The sequence below is a fragment of the Rhamphochromis longiceps genome, linkage group LG6, assembly GCF_057381845.1.
Source record: "Rhamphochromis longiceps isolate RC_006_pf linkage group LG6, R_longiceps_female_GT1.1, whole genome shotgun sequence".
Classification (NCBI taxonomy): domain Eukaryota; kingdom Metazoa; phylum Chordata; class Actinopteri; order Cichliformes; family Cichlidae; genus Rhamphochromis; species Rhamphochromis longiceps.
Genome location: NC_140562.1, coordinates 9,141,067 through 9,167,406, shown reverse-complemented (window position 1 = coordinate 9,167,406; position 26,340 = coordinate 9,141,067). Strand labels below are relative to the sequence as shown.

Below are 26,340 nucleotides of genomic sequence, written 5' to 3'. Positions count from 1 at the left end.
TTTTAGAAAGCAATGACAAATACAGAGCCAAAGCCAGCTGTAACATAACAGGTTCAAGAAAGGTCGAGAGGAAAGTTTTGTAGATGATTTAGTCACTTGAATAAATTATACAGCAGATATTGTTTGGCCCTCAAGGAATCGCCTCTCTCAGGGGATTTCAGTCAAAGTGCCAATTGAGTTAATTTATGCACACATGACGCCAATTACATAGTGCATAAATGGGTTGTTTTTTTTTTTTTAAAAAAAACATATTACATGACCAGGGAGATTGGTGTGAGAGAACACAATGTGAGATGTGTTTTGTTCCTACTTTCATTCACAGCTTTGGTGTGAAGGCAGGTTCATAACAAGTGCTTTACTATCACCACTCAGGCTTTGATCCTGTTTTAACTATCAGATCAGTGCATTGTCCTTCGCTGGGTCCAACTTGATGCACGCGGCAACCTTTTAGACACTTCAAATGCTCAGCATTGGCAAAGTGTTGGACGCATTTCATGCATATTGATTCCTGGCTATGTTGTCCCAGGATTACTACTTTTTATTGTTGTTGTTGTTGTTGTTTTTTTTAGTTACTTCAGTTAGCTTTGCATGCCTGGCAGTCACACAAAGTGGACAACCAGTAACCCCAGGGGTGGGAGAAGATTGCAACAGGTAGTAAATGATTCTAATCATAACTAGATTGTGATTGATTCAATACTTAACTGTGTTGGATTATTATTACTCTCAAGATTAATATTCTGAATTGGCCCAAACCCAAAATCAGCCAAAAATAGTGGTGCATGCCATTTGTTAAAAGAGAATAAACAAAATCAAATCAAATAAATAAAATGTACAATACATTTCAAAAGGAGTGAATCATCGTCATTTCATCTGAGCAGAGAGTTACAATTCTCATGTCAAAAATCTCACAGACTGGGTGAGCACCAGGCAGTGTCAGGAGCGAAGAGCGCCATTTAGCGACGAAGGGGAGGGGAAAACAACGAGACAACACTACACAAAACTGAACTTGTTCAAGCTGTCAAACTTTTTTTCTTTTCTTTTTAAATGGTGGAGGTAATTGAGAGGAAAATAAGTGGTTTGGATCCAAGCTGCACCTTTCAGAAACACTAAAGCTTTTTTTATGCCATCTCTCTGACCTCCTCATTGCCTCCTCTGTTGTATTCCTCAGAAAAGAGCTACACTGCATGCATAACCTTAAACTTTCTTTCTCCTTTGTTTTTCTTCTTGTGTTTAAAAAGTGCTATCTTAGAGGTTCAGCGCCATAAATCCACAAATCCACAAAGGTCTATCTGCTGCTATGGCACCGCCATATTATCCATATGGCCCTCCCAGAGTCAAAGCACTGGTGAGAAGCTTGCCGTGTCCTCTTTTCATCTACTATTAGGTCCAACAGGAAATTACCATATTTGTAATCCACATCTGTCTCAGTTACCCTGAGTTAAAAATGAGGAGAGAGAAAAAACACCCAGAATCATGGATTGGCTTTTACATATTCAGTCATAATAAGTTATAATATATTAAAATCTGCCTTTCCCCCACCTACCAACTACCCCTGCCCACTGCATATTACCCACCCACCACCCCAAACTGAACACCCCACAATAAATGCACATTGTTGTAGTAAACTGCCTTTAAAACCATCTTTGAAGTTTTAGGGAGAAGAATTTCTTTTAAAACTCATGTGAGTTGCTTCTGCTTGGTTTTGATTAGAAAAAGGAAAGAAAAAACAACATCAGCAATATGGTGTCATTAGCTAAGAAGCCAAAATCCATTAGCTTAGGTTAACTAAAGCCTCTATAGGAACTGGATAATGAACTGGGTAGCAGCACAGTTTCACATTCTGATCCTAAAAGGCATTTGTCCAGTAACGATCTTCATGAGAGGGTGAGCTCACTTTAGTCACCGTTTGCGGGTGGCTCCGGCTTTCCAGGATCAGCAGTGAGAGACTGATGGAGGTCCGTGAGGTAGCATTCCGCCTTAAACCCCCCCCGCTGATCCATAAGCAGATCACCCCTTAAATTGTCCCTTGGCAAAAAAGAGGGTTAAAGAAGCCTCCTGCATCTGAATATGAATCAGCGTATGCAGGCGATGTGCACCTCTGACCCTTTGCAAAGTTGTGACTGGGCTTCAGCGACAGACCATAATAAGTGCATGATGCATGGGCAACAATGCCGAGGTAACCTGGTCTGTAAGCGCCAGACTCAAAATGTAGTGCAAAAGAAAGCAAAACAAATCAAACGAAAAGATAGAGGAAAAGAATTCGATTACAGAAGTCAGTAGTGTCCACGAAACTCACAAACATGCATCCCTGAATGACTTTTGTGTCTTCTCGTTCATAAAAAGGATGGGTTATTCTTGCTTTTCGTCCGCACGGAAATTAGCAGAATATTTGAAGGAGGAAAGAAAAGGATTTTCAGTTAAAGCGTCATGGCTACCTGGCAATAAGAGAGTGGGTTTGATTCCGAACCCTAACTGAGGAATATCAATGGTACAATTAAACCTTACAGTTGCAATTTTGAGCTAGTACTTGATGAGCAAGAGGGGAGTGATAAAGGGACCAATTTGTCACTTCTTCTAAGGAGTTAATTTTCAACCTTCCCCTTATTTTTCCCCATCATTATCATATTAATCCAAAGCAGACTGCATTTATAAGCAGCAATGCTTCAGTGTATCAAGTTCATAAAAGACGGGAGAGAATTTTTGGGGGTTGGGGATTATCAGCATGCGTAAATAATTGTCATTTACCTAATGTCTTTAGCTGCATTTGTTAAGCCCCTGAATAGAAAAGCTGAACAAATGCTTCTATAGCATCGCTCAAATGACACTAGTTAAGAACCATCCGATTAGTTGTGTCTCTCCAGTTTAAGAATCCTCCTCATATAATCCCTGCATTTGTGCTCACCCAGATACTGCAAAGTAAATTGGCACAAATAAAGCCCCATCCATTTTCAAATTACTTAAGTCAGTTGAGGTTTACATGTGTAAGTCGTTTAGTCGATCGGTTTGAAATCATCATCGATTTCTTCTTTTACATTGTCCTTGAGCTCGGCAGCTGCTAGCGATGCACCGTCGCCTCGTGGGGTTGCAGTGGGCGTGTTCTCTGACTCGTTGGGAAACTCCTGGCTTCCTGCTTCCATCTTCATCATCAGCTTGAGCTTCTTCTTTGGGGGGTTCTTCAGGGTCCCCATGCGCTCCTTGACCTTGTACTCCAGGGTGCTGTGTGGGATCCCATACATGTTCTGTGCCTTGGACACGCTCATCTTCCCGCTCATCACTACAGCTATGGCCTCCTCCAGAATCTCACTGTTGTACTGGCGATATCGGCCTCTCTTCTTCCTTGGCTGCTTGGAGCTTGGGTCCCCTTCCACATCTGAGATGGAGTACGCCGGCCCAGAACTTGAGTGGTCCAAGTCTGAGTTCCAATATTCAGCAGCCCCATCCAAGAGGCTCCCAAGGCTTCCTCCTCGGCGGTTCTGCTTTGGCAGAATGGCTCTTAGCTTCCGGCTCAGAGTGTTGTCCCCATGGCCACCACCCCCGACCCCCATTGCACCGTAGCCATAAAGCTCAGAGGAATGGGAATCCCAGGAAAGATCCATGCCCCGAACCTGGGGGATTTTCAGGTCAACAGGCGGAGAGTGGCCTTGGTCTCTCTTTCCTTCAATGTGATGATGTTGGGCCTTGGAAACCTGATTGTGGTGGTGATGATGAAGGGAACTCTTAAAGGTGAAGGCTCCGTGGTGGTTGTGGTGTTGATGCTCCAGGAATGTAGGCAGGTCTTTGAGGTCGCTCAAAGCTCCACTGGCCTGCTTCAGCTTCATTAGGCTTTCAAGGTGAGCCTTACTCCCCCAAAATGAAGAAGAACCCTTTTGGCCAAGCAAGGAATGGGACTGGCTATGACTGAGCAAGCCAGCTGACTCTAGATTAGACAGTGAAAGAGCAGGAGGTTGACTCAGAAGGCGATGCTTCTGGCTGAGAAGCTCTTCCTTAATACGCAGCGAGCGGGCCAGTGGGGGCTTGAAGGAGTTAGAGTTGACGTAGTTCTCCCTCATTGCGTCCTGCAAACTTTTCTGCAGCAGCCCATCCTCCTCTTCCGCCTCTGGCAGGGTATGATCTGCTTTGATTGAAAGTCTGGATGGAGAAGAAGACGAAGAAAAGAACTTCAGGAACACAGTTCTTCATATAAGATCAAAGTTATTTTTAAGACAGGGGTAGATTTGAAACAACTGAGGTAATTACAAAAAGAGAAAAGAGCAACAGACCGTATCTTGCACTTATATGAACTGATGCTTTAATACATACAGTATTGAGTGATTAATTAAAGCTAAAACTGACAACCTAATAAAACAAATCTTTCACATCTTTTATGCAACACGTTTTCTTTTTAAGCAGAACATTTGCTGTTTCCCACATTATTACTGAGCATCAATTAGCTATTTGCAGTTACTGCAGCTGCATTTAATATAATGTAGCACAAGGATGCATGGCATTATAGTTTTTTCTTTGGTCTAAATAAATCTCAATTGCTGCTTTTTTATGTAACCCACTGCATGAAGGTGGTTTAATTTTGCCGTTACCAACAGAACTGAATTGTATTTATATTTCTACAGCAATAACCAGTTGCCTTCCATAGTCTCTCCTTGCATGAGACACGGTAGTCAGATGTTAACTAACAGATGCCAGGGTTGGTAAATAGTTGCTGTGATGGAAATCCTTGTTCTAATCATTATTATTTAAGTATTACTGCCAGCTGCAGTGAAGGTGGAGTAAGTCTGGACCACAGGGCAAGAGGTTCTCTAGAGGGGAAGTTGAATGATATCAAAGACTGTCACAATAGAAACAGGCTAAGCCTTCTGATAAACACGGGGTAGGAAGGGCTGACTGGCCTGAACATGACCTCCAAAATTGTTTCAAATATATGAAGAAATAATTAAAAATAATAAACATGCCAAAATGAGCTGCCCAATGTTAGGTTGGTTGTTAACGTACCTGGACGATGTGCCCAAATAAAGGATACGGCTGTGACTGCACTTTTTGAGTAGGAGAACACCAACAGATGCCAAAGAATATTACAGGTATCAGCCACAATCATTGGTTGTCATCAAACTTCAAAGTCCATATGAGTGCGTTATCAATTAGAAGCACTATTCACAAATAGAAGATTTGTCCAGATACATTTCAGGATAACAGCAATCCACTGGTAGTGAGGCTCATAGGCCTGGTGCCTCAGGACTTTTGAGACATTTCAATCCTTAGAAGGAAGACCTATCCTCATAGGCTTAAGGTGCTGTTTCTAACTGTGTTTTAATCGTGTTGTGCAAATACTTCACCAAGGTTTACCTGCTGGGCTATAGCCTTGTTTGTCAGCAGGAAATCTGTTGCTATGTTAGGGTAAGAAAAAAAGCATCTGAGTGTCTGTCAGTTTTCACCTAATATTTTTCTGTTATGGTAACCTTGATCGCAATATCATTCATATTAGCAACAAACACAGGTGATCAGACAGGAACCAAGACTATCACAGAGTATTTGGGGTAAAATGAGGAAGCCGTAAACTAAACTAAAACCTGCACACCACTACATCATGCCCAAATTTAACATAACATCTCAGTGCAGCAGTTGCAGTCGCATATGCTCTCTGAATCGAACCTGTTTCAATCCATATTTGACCTACAGTACAGATCAAAGGTTTTCATGAAAATGACCACCGCAATTAGCATAAATTGTTTATTCCCTCCTGACGCACACATGTACACACATGATTCTTAACACAACCTCAAGGAAAATTATGTTCATCAATAGTTAACAGAATGCAATGCAAAGAAAGTTCACTAAGACACTGACAAAGGCTTCTTTTCTGCAGGACAAAGTCATGTTGATATTGCTATTGTAACACTGTTGGGTTGATGAAACAAATCTATATAAACTTACCATTAAACTAATGATAGTTCATTAGAGTAAAATCAATAAGTGAAGAATAAAAGTGGAGAAATGTGGAGAAACTGAATATGGACACAATCTCTTCAAGACCTGCAGTCCTGTGCTCAGCTTTACAAAGAAAGTGTATTTTCTGTAAAATCAAGAATCTAACTGACTTTAATTCAACTGAATTCAGTTTTATTTATATAGCGTCAAATCCCAACTGCAGTCACCTCAAGGCGCTTTATATACGGAGGAAAATTATAACAATCAAACATCCCCCTTTGAACAATCAAATGGCGACAGTGGGAAGGAAAAACTCCCTTTTAATAGGAAGAAAGCTTGAACAGAACCAGGATCTGGAAGTGGCAAACATCTGCCATGACCAAGGGACAAAAAACACAGTTTAAAAGAGAGTCAGAGATTAATAATAACTAATTAATACATTTATCATCAGAACAATGTAATAATTCATCCAGTTCAAGATCCATCGCAATTCTCGCCCACAAATTAACAAATGTGACCTTTTTCCCATTAGGCTTTCATTGTGGTGAAGTTCGGTTAAATTCTGACCAACACTGCAGGAGGTGGAGTGATTTTTGTGAACTGTAGACAGAGAGATTATGCCTCGCCACAACATACCCTTATGAATCCTTTGGCTGGATGAACGAATAGCATAGTACCGAATATAAACACAAACTCTTTTTATTGTCTACATGATTTAAAATCTTTAACATCTGAGAAAGATTTACTAGATTCTCGATGAAAGAAACACACTTTCTTGATCATCTACATGTTGTAGCTGTGCACTGTCACCTGGGGGCAGTGTCAAAACATGTGGAACAACTATGGACTACTCTTGCGAAGTAGCCTACAGATCAGTGTTTGTGGGCTGCTGTTAATCTTTTAGCTTAGCCCCTGCCACGGAGAACACAGCAGTCATAACAGACAGAGATTTTTGCAGTGGACTGAAACTGAGTGTTAAAAACTGTGCAAAATATTTGCTTTGCTTCTTCTGTGGGCTTCTTTAAATTTCTGATTATTTTTTCACACTTTTTCTCCTTCCTGTTTAAACCTACTTTTCAACCAGTCAGCATTCTTCCTACACAGAGCATCATCACTGTCAGCCTACACGCCGTTGCTTTTTTGAAGTACCGCATGCAAGCACGTCTGTGTTGGTTGCATACCCAAAAATCCTGCGTAGCCAAAAAACCTACGCAAAACTGACACATACGTGGTTCCATGAATTACACTTAATGGTGGTGGGAGCAGCAAGACCCCAACAGAGACACAGACCAGGAATCAATGACAACAGTTATGTCACAGAAGGGAGGAGGGCTTGGGGTGGATGTGGGTTGAAAAGTGGCTTGCAGATGTGCAGCAACTGTGGGCAGCTGATGAGTGGAAGGGTGTCAGCTAAGTGCCAGCCAAGGAAAAGTGAATCTGCCAGGCTTAAGGTTGAGCCTGACTCTGTGGCCTAGCTGAACTAACAGTATGGGAGCATCACACAGCTCTTTCTCAGTCACTTTTTATTTATTTAAAAAAGGCACTATTTAGTGATGACAGCCATATCGAGTATGCATAACAAGATAGAGTAGTGCAGTCATAACAAAATCTGATGACCTATAATTTACCTGTTAACAGCTCCCCACTTTCAACCCAAAGTGAATACAGGTTCATAAACTGACAGATCTACTCTGCAGCTCCTTTTCACGAAAATAATCTATTGTGAATGCATGCAGTATATACTGATGGTGCAAATATTGACTGTACAAAACAGAGGAGAGATTATGCTTTTTATTTAGATGTGTTTCATATAGTGGTGAAGGTCTATATTAAATATTGCTATAGGTTGAATAATGAGGCCAGTACAGTTTATTTACAAATAATCTCTATGATCCAAGAGCTCAGTTTGTCTCTCTAAATTTCAGACAGTTTGGGGTCTTTGGGCTCTGTGTGATGTCAATTCCCTAATATTCTGATCTCAGCCAGACAGCTTTGGCTGAGACCGCAGCGTTCCCAAGCATTTGATCTTCCAACCTTCTGTTTGCAGTAGCAGCCAATCAGAAGAAAGCTGGCATCATGGAGAGGAGCTAAAATTTCTTATCTCACATAAAGTGAAATGAGAGCTCATTATATCTGCCACAGAGAGGGTACTGCACCACAAACTTCCCTGTGATTACTTTGGTTGACAGCCGTTTGCTGCGATTGCTCATAGTTTGTATGGAAGAGACTGACCAGTCTGGAAACACTCGCCACTTACCCTCGGAGCTGCAGTGAAACTTGAAAAATCACAATGGAAACCAGAAACATTTGCTTTAAAAGTAACGTTTTTCTTTATCACTGCAACCCACACATTTCAAAAGATGCTGTTTCACTGCTGGTTGAATAGCTTGTGGGTATTTGCACTAATTTCTACGCTGGAGATCATCAACCGGTCACAGAATCCGCACTTTTCCTTAGCACCTGGAGGTTGTCAGATGTTTGGCAACCAGTCTCTAGGCATGTGTGACTGGAGCCTAAAGCCACTTTAGCAGAGATCAAGAAAAAATATGGAGCTGTAATTGAGTTTAATAGGGTTATTTAAGTTAAATCAAATATTCATTAATTAATAAGTATTTGGTAATCAATATGGTTGACAGCCATAAAGAGACTGCCAAGTTTTGTCTGTGAAGTGTAGTGCAAAATTACAACACTGCTTTATTTCTTTCACCAGTGCTGTTTCAGGCAAATAACTGAGCTGCTTTGGTTAAATAGACTAGTTTGCTTTCTTACCCTTTGAGTCCAGGTTTGGGGGTGAAGTTGAGCAAAGCTTTGGGGCTGCCTGCACTGTGGTTCTTCTTTGTGGAGAGGTCTAGGACGCCATCTGAGAATAAACAAAGAGGAGAGAAAAAAAGATTAAACACAACTGACCTCCAGCTCTATTCAATACACTGCTTTTCTTTGGAAAGAGATGTAACCCTTACTGTAAATGTCTGTATATGTCTACAATTACATCCTCGAAGAAACTATTTCAGAGGGAGACAACAGTGTTTTTTTATATTATTTTCTCTATTTCCGATTATTAATTTGTCTGTAATGCAAAACACAAAGTAAAAACAAAGAAAGGAATCCACCTGTGACTGAAATTGAATCTATTAGGATTCCCACATACACAACCACCGAGCATTTGAAAATGTAAAAAGCAGGACAAATTTGTTACCTGCATATGAAATCGTGATATTTTCAGACCTTGCACGATCCATTTTCTTTTAGTATACTATGCATTTATATTTTCTCCTCTTCAGTCCAGTTTGATTTTCATCAGACATGTTTAATGCCCTCCTATAGAAGGTTTTGGATTGCAATCAAGATTTGATTAACCTGAGCAGGAAGGCAGTTGCCATGACGACCATACCATATTCCAGAGTGAATATGAGAAATCACTAAGTATATATGCTATGTGCGTGTGTGTATATATATATACATATATATATGTATATATGAAACAGCCAACATTATTTGGAAGGTTGGATGTGTCTTATAAATGAGCCTCTTCACACTGCATATCACGGTTTTGCATTTTATACATTCATAAAATATTCCATCACTGTTTGATCGATCGGCATGAATGTTAAAAGCTTTGGCATCTGCTTGTGTCTGTATATAAAACCACCCGTTTTTCCCCCATTTTTTTCGTTAAATACCAAAAAAAGAAAAAAAGAAAAAAAAAGATGTTCTGTGTGCATCAGAACAGGTGGAATCTGTGTGACACTCGCAGTGAAGTCCTGGAAATACTGTGGCTACATGCTGAGTGTGAAATCTCAGTTTATTTGTCAATATGTTTAGTTGACACACACGTGGAGAAAAAACTGATCATCCTATGTAGTGACATAAAGTAAGCAGAAAAAAGTGTAAGCTGGCACATTCTGTTATTTTTTTATTTTATTTTCAAGAAAATCTGTTCATCTTCAAAGCAGAAAATGGTAAAAAAAAATATGTAATTCTGATCCTTTTAATGACAAAGACAGACTGATTACATGATCTATCTATCTATCTATCTATCTATCTATCTATCTATCTATCTATCTATCTATCTATCTATCTATAAACATATCCATCCATCCAGGGGAGCCTTGTCAGGGTCGAGGGGGATCTGGAGTCTATCCCAGCTACCACAGGGCGAGAAGCAGAGTACACCCTGGACAGGTCTCCAGTCTGTCGCAGGGCTAGCACATACAGACAGACAAACATTCACACTCACATTCACACCTATGGCCAATTTACAGCTACCAATTAACCTAACCCCACTAACTGCATGTTTCTGGACTGTGTGGGGAAGCTGGAAAAGAAATGCCTCGGCCACCCAATCACCGTGCCACCGTGCTACCCATATATAAAAAGAGTCCAGACTGACTGTGACAATTACAGTATGCACACATGCACACATACTGTAATTCTTGCATATGCATATTTTATACAGCATTGGCATGACAAGTTTTTAACAAGGAAGCAAACTCTGTATGTGTACACATTTTGGCTCCTAAATTAATCTTTAAGAAAATGCACTGAAGTAAGAAAACGCCCAGGGATAACAACCATGATAAATTACACATAACAAGTAACACTAATGAGGTCCTTCTCCAAGCTAATGAACATTTTAATTATCATCGACCTCTACATTAGCATGCCTTGTTTTTACAGGATGCATTGATGGTGGTATTACGAGCTCCCCCGTGTTCCTGTATTAAACTGTCATAAGACAAAAAAAGTTACCTCATCAACATGAATATTTATGCAGCAGTTCTAATCAGATTACGAACTGTTACTCGTATGTTATGATATTAACACCCAGCGAGCGTCAAATGCCGGGCAGATTTTTTTGTTTGAGTGACTCTCAGAAGGTTGTCTAAATTAGTCGGGAATCAAAACAAAAAATCCTGCTGAGAATCTGTACTTTGTTTCAATGTCAGATGGACAGAGTAGGGCTGGGGCTGACAAATAGGAAGACATTAAAACGACTAAGGTTACAAACCCTTCAGATTTCTCTTCTATGTTTCACCCTTAAATGCATTTAATAGCCATTGCATTTATTTAAATTGTTACATTAACATTCTGGTCAAAAACATAAGCTTCTAGTAAATTCAGTACAATAATGAATTTCTGACAAACCTTTAAGCAAATGTTAAATTACACTTAGGGTTGTTAAAAAGAAAAGAAGTTCTGATATTTATTGATAAGTAAAATTAGTGTTGAATTAAATACCCATTCACAGAAGTACTGATACCAACAGTGCTGTCTTCACTTCCTTCAGCTGACACCCAACCCCACACAGCACTGCTGGTGACAGACAGGCACAAAAGGCCCTGCCCTCACTAATAGCTGACAAGCAGCACAACTTGCGGAAGCATCCTAAAGACTGAGACAGCGATCTTTATGAGACGTTTCCTGGGGGCAGTAAAGCTCCCATTTCAACAACACAGCTATCATAATTGTTAACCTGGGAGGTGTGCATTGTCCTGTTAGCAGTTTAACTATTAGCACCTGATCACCACATTAGGTGATACGATTAAGGTAGTGGGTTGCACCCAATGATAAAACCATGATGTTAACATTGGAGCTGTCCTACCAGTCTGAAACAATGATGGGCAGTCTTGATTTAACAGGATAACACAATTCTTTGAGTCTACATAGTATTATGCCAGATTGTCAGATTGAAACTGAGAAAAGTCTGCCAGCAAGTAGACAGAGACAGCGCAGCATAATGTACCGACTCTATTTGATTAGCAATGACATACGTTGCCAAGTCACCACAAGCACAGGAAATAAGCATCAACAATGGAAGGGAGCGACCAACGTTTTCCTAGGTGTCTACACCGAGTTTGAAATTCTAGTATTATGGCAATCCTAATTACACATGTGCATGCTCACGATAAACATGGACACAGTTTCAAATGATGCTGTCAGTGTATTTAAAAGTAATCAAAGTGAGCCAAAAGACTGCGCTTAAGTTAAGATTGCTCTAAGACATTTTTTTCTTTATTACTAGTAGTAGTATGGGCTCTTCAATAATGATACCTTGATAAGTATTAGAGACAATTTTCTATTTTAATATTAAGATATTTTGCTGATGACATTTGGTGCGTAATCAGCAGATTGGGTAAAAACGTGTTCTGTGGACATGTAATGCTCTAATAGCGGCACAATTAGCTAGCACAGATATTAATGGATAAAAAAAGTGATGCACCTTTAAATGAAAACATGATTTTCTCTGTAGAATTTATGCCTGCCGTGTGCTTCAGCTGACAATCAGCCATCACACAGATGTAACATAACACTGATTAGTGAAGCAAATAAAATGTGTCTCTTTTTCTTCTCCGGAAATTACATTTGCTGTGTAACTGAAACGATTCCTGAGCCCACATTGAGTCAGAATCACTTTAAAAGGCGTTTCTTGTTTGTGCGTGTGGGAGAGAGATAGCTCGTGACCATGAGGTGGATCTAAATGCCTACGTCTCTCTGTTGTAAAAATTAAGTAAGCTTACTGTAAGCAGATTCTAAAAAAGCTGGTATTAAAGTGGATCATCGGTCACACTGTGAGGGTTGAGGCAGTGAGCTGTTGGTTCACCCCAGCAGCCTGCTCGCTGATCAAACTGCAGACACCCTGCTGGGTCAGTTTGATTAAACAGAGATTGAGCCCTGAGCTACAATTCCAGACTTGGTAAAGCACTGCACGTGCAGGCTTGATTCGAAGCATGTCTTTTCAGAGATCGCGGTCAGGAAAACCGTGTGCACACTTTTAAAGTTGAAGATGAACAATTATTCGCAGCAAGTGACGACAACTAAAAATGAATTGATGCGAATCTGATGTGCAAGTCTGCTTCAAATGTTTGCTGTCAGTGTGAGAAATGAGAACATTAATCATGGACCTGAGCCAGGCAATCAACCCAGTGTGTGGTTAATACTTTGGGAAAGACTAGAACAAACACAAAGTGCCATACTTATTAGTTAAAATTTGAAATGTGTTTTTACATTTATTTTTTTCACATTTCCGCTCTATTTTCATTTTTTATATATATCTACATTTTAATTATTTTAATAATGGCAGCCAACTCTAAATTTGAATTACCAGTGCACTAATAAAGAATTATACATTAATTACAATTTTTGTTTAAACACTCTTGTCTGATTCTTTTTGTCGTCTGTGCACACTGGTATTAAATATGGAGCAGGAAGTATTTTTGCACAGCAGACCTGCCTGTTTAAAACAAACACTGAGCCAAATTTGTGGCTTTCATATTTTTGGTTGGTAAAAGGCGCAAAAAAAAAAAAAGCCCACATGTTGGTCAGAAACGTGTGTGTGTGTGTGTGTGTGTGTGTGTGCGTTGCTCTCACCCTGCTGGCTGGGCTCTGGATCAGCCTGGTTCTTCTTAACGGTGAGGTCCAACGGGCCGTCCTGGTCGGCCATGAGAAGCTTACTGAGGACGGGATTCTGTGCAGAGGCAACAGCCGTACCTCCTCCTCCTCCCCCCCCACCATTACTGGCTCCCGTACTGTTGCTGCTCTGGGTGCAGGCGAGTGCTGAGGCAGCAGCAGCGGAGGTGGGGCTGAAGCATTGTCCCGGGGTCGGGGATGGAGAGGAGGAGGCAGATGATGGAGGAGAGTTTGGCGCAGCCAGTGGCCCGGGCGGAGAGCTGGGGGCCGGGGCCAGAGACACCGCTTTTGGCAGGCTTTGGTCCTTCATGGTGCCGTTGGGCAGGGGCGGGTCGTCCTGAGTAGTTTTTGAGGTATATTCAGCAGCGAACTGGCGGATCATTCGCTGCATGATCTCACGAGCCACTAGAGGAATGTGAGGGTCTGAGAAACTTGGGAGGTCTGGAGAGGAACAAAACAGGAGAGCAAACATGTTAGCGTCCCGTCCTCCAGGAGTCTGCTCAGCCGATGCTGCTCTCAGCAGCTTATTTATACCATTTCATCCGAAAATGTAATCCTGATGCTTTGCTCAAATAATCACTTGGAATAAGGGCTTAAACCTGCCTATCGATGTTGGAAACACCATGATATCAGTTTGTGCAACAGATTACTGCTTGCCATTATTCAGCTGGGGCTTCCATAACAATTCCCTTCCCCAGGATTCCTTCTTGTTTTCAGTCTTACGCTCCACACTATGTCATCTCTAAACACTGTATTTCAGAGCAGTTTGTCCAGGATTTGATCTTGCAGCAGTGTGTTCACTTGAATATATTTGCGCAGGCAAACAGCCCACATGGTGCAGACACCACAGCCTCTCTATTCACAATACCAACAAGTATTTGATCTGTCACTTTGACAACAACATAAAATCAGCAGTTTTTATTTTTTGTGTAGTTTTTCATCAAACCCATATTTTGAATGATTTGGATTTTCAGCATCGTTTAACATTTGCTCTTTTTCTCCATTTTAGATCAAAACTGAATATTTTTGCGTTTTCTGATTTTAGATAAAATTAGCAATCTGAAGATATTGGTTGGAGCTCCTACAATCTTTATACATAATAATAATCTTCAAACATAATGTGTGAAAATACAAAATGCAGTGTTTAAATTATTAGTTCATTTATTAAAATGAAAAAAAAATTGACCCCATCCCAATCAGCATGACAAGTTTTTACTTTACTTACTACAAAGTATTCTGCAAATGTTCCAGGTTTGGCAAATAGGAGGAATGATTTAATATTCTGAAAATCTGAAGCAACATTTATCCCCCAGACAACAACTCCTATCATCTACAACTTTACAACTGTGTTTGACAAAAATTAGTCAAATTGTACTTAAGGGTAGTCGAAATTATTACATGCTTGGGTTTCACCTCCTGTTACTGGTTTCTGTAAGATTAAGCAACACTAAAGCAAACTAAATCATCTGCTTGAGTTTCTTTTTGTTTCATAAATAAGGGCATTTTGGCTTCCACATTTTTTAAAAATACAAAAATACTTGAGACACGAGTAAAAAATAAATAAATAAAAAAATCCAGGTAATGAAAGAAACTAGAAACAGAAGTCATATTTCTACCATATTAGTTTCTCATCATTGGCTCCATGTTAAATTTAGAACTGAATGTCCTGAGAGATCAGTCCCGTCACATCTTAAAGAACAAATAGTACCACATTATCCCAACACAGCACTTCTCCCTCCTCTCCTGGCAGCCTGGATACTTTTGGGATTAGGCTTCAAACTTTCCTTTTTGATAATGCTCATTGGCCCTTAGTTGTGCTGGGGACTTCCCATGGTGCACTGGGCATTCCTTGTCCACTTTTATGTCAGTACTGCTTATTATTAAATTTTGTCTTGTTTCTATCATAGGTTTTGTTTTTGCACTTGTTTCTCTTTGCCCTCTTCTATCTTGCTTTTCCCCACACCAAGCCAGGGAAGGCGGCTACTGCCTGGTCATGTCAGAAGTCCTGACTTCTGTTAAAAGGGAGTTCTTCCCTACTGTCGCCCAATGCTTGCTCATAGGGGGTTAATTTGATTGCCTAGCGGTTTCTTTCTAATATTGCAGGGTCTTTATGTTTCAATATAAAGCATCTTGAGGGCAGTTTCACTGTAAATTGACACTTTATATGAAATTAAACTGATTAAGAAAAATGACAGTTTCAAAGTCCAGCAAATATCAGAAGAGCAATTAGGGGGAAAAAACCCAACGATTTCATAATCCAACTTTCTGTGACCTCCTGCTGTGACCAAACAAATCCACATCAAACACTGGTCACTGATCTCGCTGGTTAATACACACTCAACAAAGCAGTGACAATGACAACACTCGTTTGTTATTAAATCCATTAATCTGGCATTGTCCCAGATGAGTCAGCTCTACTTACTCCTTATAAGCAAAAAGTATATATTATTATGCAGATAAATTCACGCATGCCACTGAGTCAGAGCCCAAATCCTTCAAACAATACATTAGCCCAAAAAATGTAATCCTGAAGCTGTGCTGAAATAATCCAGAAATCACATGCACCGTACATACAAGATACACAACTACTAATCCTGCCTATTGAGAAAGGCACCAGTATACAACAGCTGCTAGCCATTGCCATCCATTCATCAGATATTTGCTTTTTCAAAATCTAACCCTAATTTGTACAAGATGATTTTGAACTCCCTGCACTGTGTGATCCAAATAAAAGAGCAGCAATTGCTGCACCCTGACATCTTGGTTGGGCTCTGGTAAAAGATATCAGTGAGCTGAGGTTATCAGCTGTTGATACACTAAAGACTACAAACATGGCTCCACTACTTCAGTGCAAAGGATGATACACCCATATTAGCTTTTTAAAAACAGTTTTTGACAGAACAAACATTCTGGTAAACACTTTGATCTTACATTTTAATTCTTAGGTTTTTATATTGATACAAGCTGCAAGGCTTTATAAGTGAAGCCACTGTACAGCTGTTTACCTAAACGTGACTAATGCCCAGGTCAATTAACTCAACATATTTTCATTCTTACATACAGCTCTGCTGTGTAAGTTCTAGTTTGGAGTGCAAATGCTAAACATTGTTGGAGTGGCATGAGAGTGGGTTCATGGTAACGATCCGTGAACATTTACATCCACCAAGAGCTTCAAGGTCAACTTCTTGATTGGTTGACAAAAAGCTTTAGAAGTTAGTGTGCGGTGTATATGGTCAACGTAGATTAAGTACTGCATAAGGACTTAAAACATCATGTCACATCTGACCTCTGACCTCTCCTTCAACATCAACAGATTGATCTGAAGGTCAAAGTGATAATAATGGTATACAGAGGTATACACTATATGGTATACACTATATTACTTTTTTAAAATACATTTTTGTGACTAAAGACTTAAATAACAACAATAATTACAGACAAAATTAGGTTAAGTGTATTACATTGATTTCAACAGAGCAAATAAAAAAACTTAAAAAAAAACCTTCCTGCACTACAAACTCCTTAAAGTACATTTAAAAAGAAGAAACTATCTACAAACACAACACTAATCCCTTAAAGGTACATACTGCCCTGAGAGCAAGCTACTCGGGTGGAGGTTTGCACTCTCAGAGCGCTGCATGTTGTTGCTAAACATCATTTTCTCTCATGATACAAAATGACCACAGGCGCTGTCAGATCAGTGATTCTGTGCCTAACCGTGCTTGTGGATCTGTTACTGTATGAATGACTGTGTGTGTGTGTGTGTGTGTGTGTGTGTGTGTGTGTGTGTGTGTGTGTGTGTGTGTGTGTGTGTGCGCCACATCATGCCTATGCCTGTGGGACTGTTTTTCTGTCTAAATATAGCAGCTCCACAGGCATCTCTCCCTGTGTGAGTGAAGCCAGATTGATTGAGGCTGGGCACTGACTTGACAAACATCTGTTTCCTTCCTCCTGGAAAAAAAATTAAAAATACAACAGCTACAGTCTCCACCAGACTCAGTTCACCTCCGTCACAAAGCATCCACCTGCCTCAGGACAGAACATGATGTCTTCTTAATAAAAAGGGGATTTATGGCAATTCAGCAAATATGCAGATATTCAGTAGAAGGTGATTGTACTGACTGAAAGCTGATCATTTTAGGGTCTTTACCTTACAATACTAAGCAGGTTGAGGCAAGCTTGAAGCTTGTTGTCTACAGTTTCTTCATGTTTTTTTATGTTATAGGGGAAATGCACATTAATTAAAACGAGCACTTAAGTCCATCATAGAAATATACCGGCTATATAGTAACGGTCATCTGGAGTCCCTGACAGGTGAACAGCCAACTTAAATGTAAAATCACGGCTCGACTTCAATGCTTGGTTCAACTTGTTTTAAGAATTTTTGGTCAACTAAAAAAAATTTAAGTTACAATTGAATATAGATATTATTATTTCTGACAGCTGCAGCAGAGGGAAAACGTGGAGCAAAGGGCCGGCCAGCTGGGAGTCAAACTAGGAAGTGCTGAAGGAATTTTTGGCCATGTGATGTGGGTCCAAATTGTTTATCCAATGGCTCGATGCTTCAGTTAATTATTAGCAGATCATTCAGCGTGACTCCATTCACAACTGAAGACACAATAGCACCGGGCAGTGAACAGAGTTTAAAGAAAGTGTAAGACAACAGCACTACAGCAGTAATTCCTGTTTTGTAGAGAGAGAGAGAAAGAGTGAAGAAATAAGAAAGTCTCTGATTGGACTGAGAGACTAACTGCGTGACCAAAGCGCTCCGCAGATATGGATCAGTTAATTTGATGGAGGTAGTCCAAGTATTGATGAAATCATGTCCACTTCTGGTTTGACATTAAACCTGTAAGACTGGTGCTGGGGCGAACATTTAGCTCAATGGGAACAGGGGAATAATAGCGCATACATAATGCCAGATATGCCCTAATGCATAATAAGTGACTTAAATCAGATGTGAGGAAAGAGTCAAATTGAAAATGTAAGAAACAGGGATTCTTGCAACAGTGCCTTTTACAGGAAATGACAGAGGAGTCCGGCTTAACATGTGTCAGATAATGGAGAATAGAAGCTCTCAAAGGTAACAAAAAGCACAAAACATTTTAACAGATATTCTATTTAAGCAGCAGCAACTCTGCGTTCACACTGCAGTATCAAGTGTCACACCTCAAATATTTGGCATCGTGTTGACAAAGATTTGACAACAAAAAGGCTGCATTAATTTTATTATCTGTGAAAAATATGATCTGCGCTGTCTCCTTTGAAGTGTGAACAAAGAATATTTAACCTTTTAAATGCTAAATACTTGAGATCTGTTTTTAGAAAAAATACATATTCACTCCTCATAAAGCTGTGTTCTTTGTACGTGAAAGTTTGCGCTGTGACTTTTCTGAGATTAACCGAAGCGCTTGAACTCCTCAACTATCGAGCACCTCGACATTTTGGATAGTTTTTCATCCCACTGCATCTGCCTTAGTGTAAAGGTCATCAAGTGGATTCTTACATTTTAGCAAAGTCAGCAGTCTGAGCAGTTCTCCCAAACAAACATCAGTGTTACTTTTGAACCTTTTTGACACGTAGGGTTCTTTCCTTTTCATTACCCTTTGAGTGAAACGAATTATTTTAAACGTCACAAGAAAAATTGGATTTAATCTTGCACTTTTATCCCAAGTGTTACCGGCTATGATGGTTGATATCATGCAAACTACTGTTATTATTGGGTGATTCAAAAAGCTTATTTGACACAGACTTACATTCAAAACTAATTTACTCACATTTGTTATATGGCTACTATACAACAGATGTGCAATAAAAAAAGTGATAAAGACTATATGAACTCCTCCCATGCTTAATAATCAGTGTCATGGACGACAGAGATGAATCCTAAATGGCCTAAAGAATAATCAGTCTCAGGATCTATAATACAGTGGAACCCCGACTTACGAAATTAATTCGTTCCCGAGGGTCTTTTGCAAGTCGAAAATTTTCGTAAGTCGAAGCACCCATCGCGCGTTTTGACTGAGGCGATGCTGAACGATAGGCTATAGGCTGCTAACTAGAACAACAATACGTCGTTCAAGTGGAACAGCAAAGCGCAAGTACGGAAGCTAAGGGGTTGTCACATGATTTGGAAGGCATTGTAGGCTCAGCCAATCAGAGCCAGCTTATTTCGTTACTCTGGCATTTTGCTGTAACACGGGCATGTTACTTTTAGAACGTAGCTACCATGATAAACAAGGGACCACTGTATAGATATTTTAAGGCTGTCAAACCTCTCACTATACACTGTATACACTTTTCTCAGACAGGCATGAACATTTTCACACTTTTCTCTTGTAGAATGAAACCAAAGATCAAACCCTGTTTTCGGGTCAAGAACATGGGAATAGAGCAGCTGCCAGAGAATTTAACATTAATGAATCAATGGTACGGAAGCAGAGGAAGCAAGAAGAATGAGTTGAGTAAAGTTTGATTTATCTGACTGTTTTGTTTCGCTTAATGCGCCTTATAATCCAAAAAATATGTTAACTTCTACCTTCCTTTAGCATGTCCAGAAGAACAACTTTTTGTGTGCGATGGTTAGCATCTTCCTCTGCCTTTTGGGTGCTACCGCAGGTGCCTTTGACGGTGCAAAACATTTCGTGGCCATTGTTGTGTTTGTTGGGAGAAAACTTACAAACATACAGTACAGTACTTCAGAGTCACACTGCTAGTGATCGATTAGACAAGCTGAACGCATTCTGTACTGTACAGGAGACACGGCACGAAGGAGACTGATTGACAGTGGTCTACAGCCAATCAGGACGCAGAACACAATGTGATGTAAAAAACCCAAACAAACAAAAAAAAGCATGCAAAATTGCACAAAAAAACTAATAGAAACAGCGAAGCCGCGAAAGGTGAACCGCGTTATAGCGAAGGACTACTGTATTGTAAAACCACATCAAATTCAGATGAATCCCCAAAAGTCCATGTGAAAAGTCCATTGCTAAATTCATGCATTTTTGTTATGACTGTTATAGTGATACTTTTTCTTAGGGGTGTATGTATGTGGCAATCAGCACTAATGAGTTCACCTATCTTATTTTGAAAGTATCCAACGTCCTAAATTCAGTACTAGTTTCTCACTGTAACACCAATGTGTAAAGTAACACTGTACAGAGCTTCCTGCATGGCCTCTCACAATAACCATGGCACTGTTAGCACAGGTCGAAAAAGTGGGTCAGCCTCTCTGGCCCATTTCTCAACCGGTTTAGGGTCTACCTGCAAGGCAGAAATGTCTTTGTCCCAAATGTGAAACTCTGACAAAGTTACATCTGGGATCCCTCTGGGATCAATCCCTGGCCCCTTTTTATTCCAGCTGTACTGTCATGTCATCAATGACACTCAGGCATTACACATTGCTCCCAAACATAGACTTGTGTCCTCTCCAATTCAAGTCCTAATGCTGAGCATGATGGATAATTTCTACAAGAGCTATTTATTTTAGTTCCCAAAGCTGAGCTACAGAATGCAAAAGACATAGTTTAGCTATTTATGAATAAATTATTTTCCATTTGAGGAAAAGAGTTACATACAACTTGGTATTGCAACCAGTGGGTAACTGACCAACTTTCTGTGTTACAGGGTAAAGACTAACATTGCCTTGAACCATCACGCAAACATTCTTTATTTTTCTACTACACTGGGCCTTGATGCAGACTCTCAGTTTGTCATTTAAGCCAACTTTACTCTGATTGGCTACCCCTTAGAAATATGTTTAAAAAGCATGCAGTTAAAGCTTATGTTCTCACAGCAAAACTTATGAATTTGAGAGGACAATACTAAGGGCATCAATTACATCATGACGACTCAAAAGTAGAATAAAATGATCTAAAATAGAGTTTTAAAGCATGCATTTATGGACTACTTTCATATAAGCTAAAACATCATTATTTGAAACATGTTTAATACAAACAACCAGCAATGTAACATATATTGATGACAGAAAAAAGAAAATTTAAATAAAAATATATAGGAAAAGTATCATATTAATTCTAAAATAGACCCATGTTAAATTACTCTGGATATCCATGTCTAGACTGAATTTAATAAATGAATAATGACTGATGAAGAAATGACTAATGAAGGGTATGTATGTCGTACCTTTTCTGTGGAACACAGCATTGAGGAAGTCTTGAGCCTGTCTCTCCAGTCGGCTGATCCGAGACTGCTCCTGTTTGAAGTCTTCACACTCCGACAGCACGTGGCTGCCTCCACCGTTCTCCACGCTGTGCTCCTACACAGACAAACACGCAGAGACCAACGAGTGAGTAAAGGTTTGGTGTGAAAGAAACTAATACCCTCACACTACCACCACATTATGCCACTAGCATTTTTTCATTATGATTGTTTAAACATGTCCAGCTCTCAATGTCGACAATTCTCCGACAGTTCTGTGTCAACAGAAGATGGGTTGCACAGCGGGGACAAGCAGACTTCTCCATACGTTGGCCTTTTTTATTTATCTTGGCAAGCATAGTATGCATTTATATTGCATTTTCCTAGTCTTATTGACTACTGAAAATATTGCAGGGCAAGCCATACACACACACACACACACACACACACACACACACACACACACACACACACACACACACACACACACACGTTTTTATTAAGATGACAATAACATAACACTACAGGGAGAAGTGGTGGCAGGACACGTCTTCACTTCCCCACTCACTCACTCACTACTACTACTAATGGCTCAGCCGCTGTGGAGTAAAATTAGGATTTAAAAATTCAGTGGTTGCCGGGTGATTGCATCAAATTTTTCTTATTTGACAAATGACTGCAAGTGGTTGAGCGTGTGGTAGCTTTAAATGCTGGGTGACCAAGGCAATCGAAACAACAAACAACCGTGGTTGACTTGGGAGTGACTGTCGTCACTCTCAGATTACAACATGTTTGCAAATAATTTTGCTTTAATTTAAGAGTGGCTATGTTACTGTGTGGCTGTTAAATCACCATCATGTAGCATCTACATCGCACTGAGTATTTCTTCTTCAGTCACCTTTCTCACTCACTGTGTGTTAATAGACCTCTCTCCCTTGAATCATACTTGTTATTAGTCTCGGTCTCTCTTCCACAGCATGTCTTCATCCTGTCTTCCTTCTCTCACCCCAACCGGTCCCAGCAGATGGCCCCGCCCCTCCCTCAGCCTGGTTCTGCTGGAGGTTTCTTCCTATTAAAAGGGAGTTTTTCCTTCCCACTCTTGCCAAAGTGCTTGCTCATAGGGGGTCGTATGATTGTTGGGTTTTTGTCTTTATGTATTATTGTAGGGTCTACCTTACAATATAAAGCACCTTGAGGTGACTGTTGCTTCAGAATTTATCAGTTAATTGGTGTATTCTCACAAACAGATCACATGTGCTTGACCCCATTTAGTTGTAACTGAGAGCAAACTAATTTCTAATCTTGCATGTGATCTACAAACACTGTTTTCCCCAGTCTGACTGAAGGGAGGCTCTCTTTAATCCAAACCACTAACTTTTCCAGGATATCGAGGCCTTTAGATCCTTACAGTACAATAGAGAGGAAATTTGAGTGCATGTATGCGTCTGTGTGCATGAGTGGTAGGAAACAAAGGAACTTAGATGAGAAAAGCTTTCTCCAGTCTCTGTTCTCTTTATTTTAACCCCTCAGCTCTCTTTCTGCTGGTGGTTTGCATGGCTTCAGATCAATGAATCGATGGTTCCCGCCCACTGAAGCTCCTCTGGCATCTTGCAAACAAGCAGAGGGTAATAATGGCGAGACAGGGAGAGCACTTGAAACCCTAACATATTAATAAAAACCTGTATTTGAGCGTAGAAGACGAATGTAATTGAGGTGCCATGGTTTGCATTATGTGAGCGGCTAACAGTTATTGAGTATTTAGAAAATATGGTGGAAAAAATAAACCTTCTGGAAACCCTGCAAGGTTTTGTGTAATTGATTTTACTCCGATAACTGCTTCAGTTTTTTTATTCATATCTTATCTGTGATTATGCTATTACATGCACAAGTGAGCTCTGGCAACACAGCTACTGTTAGCTACTGCTACATGGCTTCATGCGCAGAGAAAGGCAGAGGCCAATGGGGGCTCGGAGATGGTAGTGAGTGGTGGAAAAATGGGGATGTTTTTAGCAGACAGATGGTCGACCCTGGGGGTCGGACCAGGGTCAAGTTGAAAAACAAGCAACAATGTATGTCTGACAGAAGGACGCCCCCTCCTAACTTCCTTCCCTTCCTTGTTTATTCTCACATACCTTTCTTTCATACATGTGTCCACATATACATTAGGTCAACATCCCAAAAAGTACTTACCCTGAGCTAAATAGGAACAAAAAAAATAAAATAAAACGAACAAAAACAAATGAAAAGACAAAAAGTCTGCTAATGAACACTGTGACAGGCATTAAAGCTATAAGATGATTTCTTATAAATTATTGTGCATATTTTAGGCTTCAGTGTCCCTCCCCCAATCAACTGCCCTCATAGAAATGCATTCAAAAGCATATGATAATATTGATATGTTAATTAACACAACATATGTGACTCATCTCTTATTACAGCCTCCAGACTAACAAGTCGTTTCTACTTTCTTCTGATATTTAAAAAAGAATTTTTCTTTTCATCCACATCACCCCCTACGGTGTTTATAATGGCGACTGTGGTGATAAGAGAGCGGAGGCCACATGCAACAAGGGAGCCCATTTGGAATCATCCAGAGACTGTTGAGGGCCCCGTAGCATCCTTGCTCTTTTTGTTCCTCATTTTTAAGTGCAGCGGAGGGCGGTAACAATGAATGGCCGCAAAACACGAAGGCCTTCTGCACAGCAGAATGAGCAGAAGCACGATGAACACATGCTTGCATTTGTATATATTAAATAGAAGCTTGTCCAATAAACTCATTATTATTCTGTTCAGGATGCTTTTTGTTGGGCTAAGAAACTGTGAGGGTGTACCAGCATCTAGGCTACTGTGGGAGACCAACTAATTTACAATCATGTCAGCATCCTCCTCCTCCTTCCACACACACACACACTCACTCACTCACCTCCAAATCATTATGTCACAGTCCTTTTATAGGCTAAATTGGGGTCAAGACCACGGATGGTTAAACAACACAAATAACAAGTAGTGCACCAGGAGGAGGAGAGAGACAAAGATGTGGTATTTTTCAATAGAAAACTTAAAACTGGCAGTGAACTAAAATACAGAACACGTGGACAAAGAAAATGAGCTGCTTCATGAAAGTAACATAAGTGCTGTATCAGGCAGAGAGCAGTATTCACCTCTGTTAGCGACAATGTTAGCGAGGAAATAGCTAATTGAAACGCACATCATGTTTTATTTTTTTTAAATTTGTACAACACTGCAGTGAAACATTCCCCTTCTCCACACTCACAGCACGCATTCAGTGGAACATGTTGTTATACATTATTCAAGGCCTTTACATCTTATTTGTAAGCCTTAGATAATAAAAGTGTGTTCTAATACACATCTTATATTGAGGGCCGTTTAAAAATGTAAACGTTTTTTTCCTTTGGACAAAAGCTGCAATTATTAAGTTGGGTGCAGGGATGGTGGTGTGGTTTGCCTCACAGCAAGAAGACCCTGGGTTGAAACCCAGTGAGTTGGGGTTCTCTACAGGTACTCTGGCTTCCTCCCACAGTCCGAAGAAATGCATGGGGTTAGGTTACTTGGTGACCTAACCCCATGTGTAAATGTAGCCGTCTAGCTCTATAACACCTGTCCAGGATGTATCCTGCCTCTCACACTATGACTGCTGGGATAGTCTCCAGCATCCCTTTGACTCTTAACTGGATATGTGGAAGAGAAAGGGTGGGTATTAAGTTATCTATTTGTATCTTGCTCTCCTAACTAATAATTAATGTGGTTAATTCCCAGTAACCACATCTATGAAAACAAATAAAAACTTAAAAAAATGTTTTCCTTTGCACTCAAAGTATGAAATAAATAAACCCAGCTATGCCACAGCACAATTACACAGTTACACATTATAAAATGTAGCCCCCACCCATCACCCCCATATTCTGTAGTCTGCTTATTCTTTGAAACAAATTGTTCAATCGAGTGTGCTGCTAAAAAGCTAACATTAGTTTATTCAGGTGAAAACAAAACCTAATGTAACTCCATATTATATAAAAAAAAACCCTGCTCCATTTACATCAGGCACCTTCGTGTTGTGAGGTAAAAGTGATACCACCCAGCAGCTTCTGAAGAGTTGTGAAATCACAGCCATGTAATTAGAATGAGAGGGTCTTATCTAAAAGGGAGACTGAACTGCACCTACCTTGACTTTCTCACGTCTTAAGCAGCAGAAGAGACAGTTTTCATCAAAGGACCAGTCAGACACCTCCTCTGGCTCGCAGTCTGCATGACAGAAAGTATGCAATTAATGACTAACTCAAACTCCCATAATGCTCAGGATCTCATAAGTTGACTGATGTGCTACCCGGGAGCAGAATCTGTTAGTGTAACAGTAGAAACAAAGAGCAAAACAACGTGGTGAAGGTTTAATGTGTGTTTTACTTGATTTGCGAGGCGCTACTACAATTATTCAGTTTGAATATCCAGGTGCAGATCATTAGCGAGGTGTATATGAATCGAGGGAGAAATCCAGACTGATAAGCCGAGAGAGACTGACAGCTCAGGGACCACCACCCAGATCAACAACAGCAATAAAGTGATTCACTTTTAATTACAGTGACTGACTAAATTCCAGCGATTCAGTCCACAAGCATGCCGTGTAAAAATGAACCACACCTGTGACTGACAGATAAGCTCAATCAGGTATCAGGCACATTATTGCCTTAAACCTCCAAAAGCAGCGTGGACGTCTTTGTGCATATATCTGGGTCAGTTTGAGAGATTCACGCCCTGAAGCCGTCTTCACAAAGAATGTCCAATTTCCAAAACTGATTTCTCTTAAATGTGTTTTTCTGGATGACAAAGTTCACT

At 40.1% G+C, this 26,340-nt stretch overlaps 1 protein-coding gene across 1 annotated transcript in view; it reads right to left on the bottom strand.

The window, feature by feature from the left end:
• Positions 1 to 1,600: 1,600 nt before the first annotated feature.
• The window catches only part of lcor (ligand dependent nuclear receptor corepressor), a 74,589-nt gene continuing 49,849 nt past the window's right edge, over positions 1,601 to 26,340 (bottom strand). The window contains exons 3-7 of the mRNA XM_085409171.1: positions 25,673 to 25,752; positions 21,475 to 21,607; positions 13,288 to 13,767; positions 8,689 to 8,779; positions 1,601 to 4,128 (exon numbers count right to left, since the gene is read on the bottom strand). Of these exons, the coding sequence (XP_085265297.1) occupies positions 2,991 to 4,128; positions 8,689 to 8,779; positions 13,288 to 13,767; positions 21,475 to 21,607; positions 25,673 to 25,752 (1,922 nt within the window). The 3' untranslated portion in view covers positions 1,601 to 2,990. The remainder of the gene's footprint in view (positions 4,129 to 8,688; positions 8,780 to 13,287; positions 13,768 to 21,474; positions 21,608 to 25,672; positions 25,753 to 26,340) is intronic.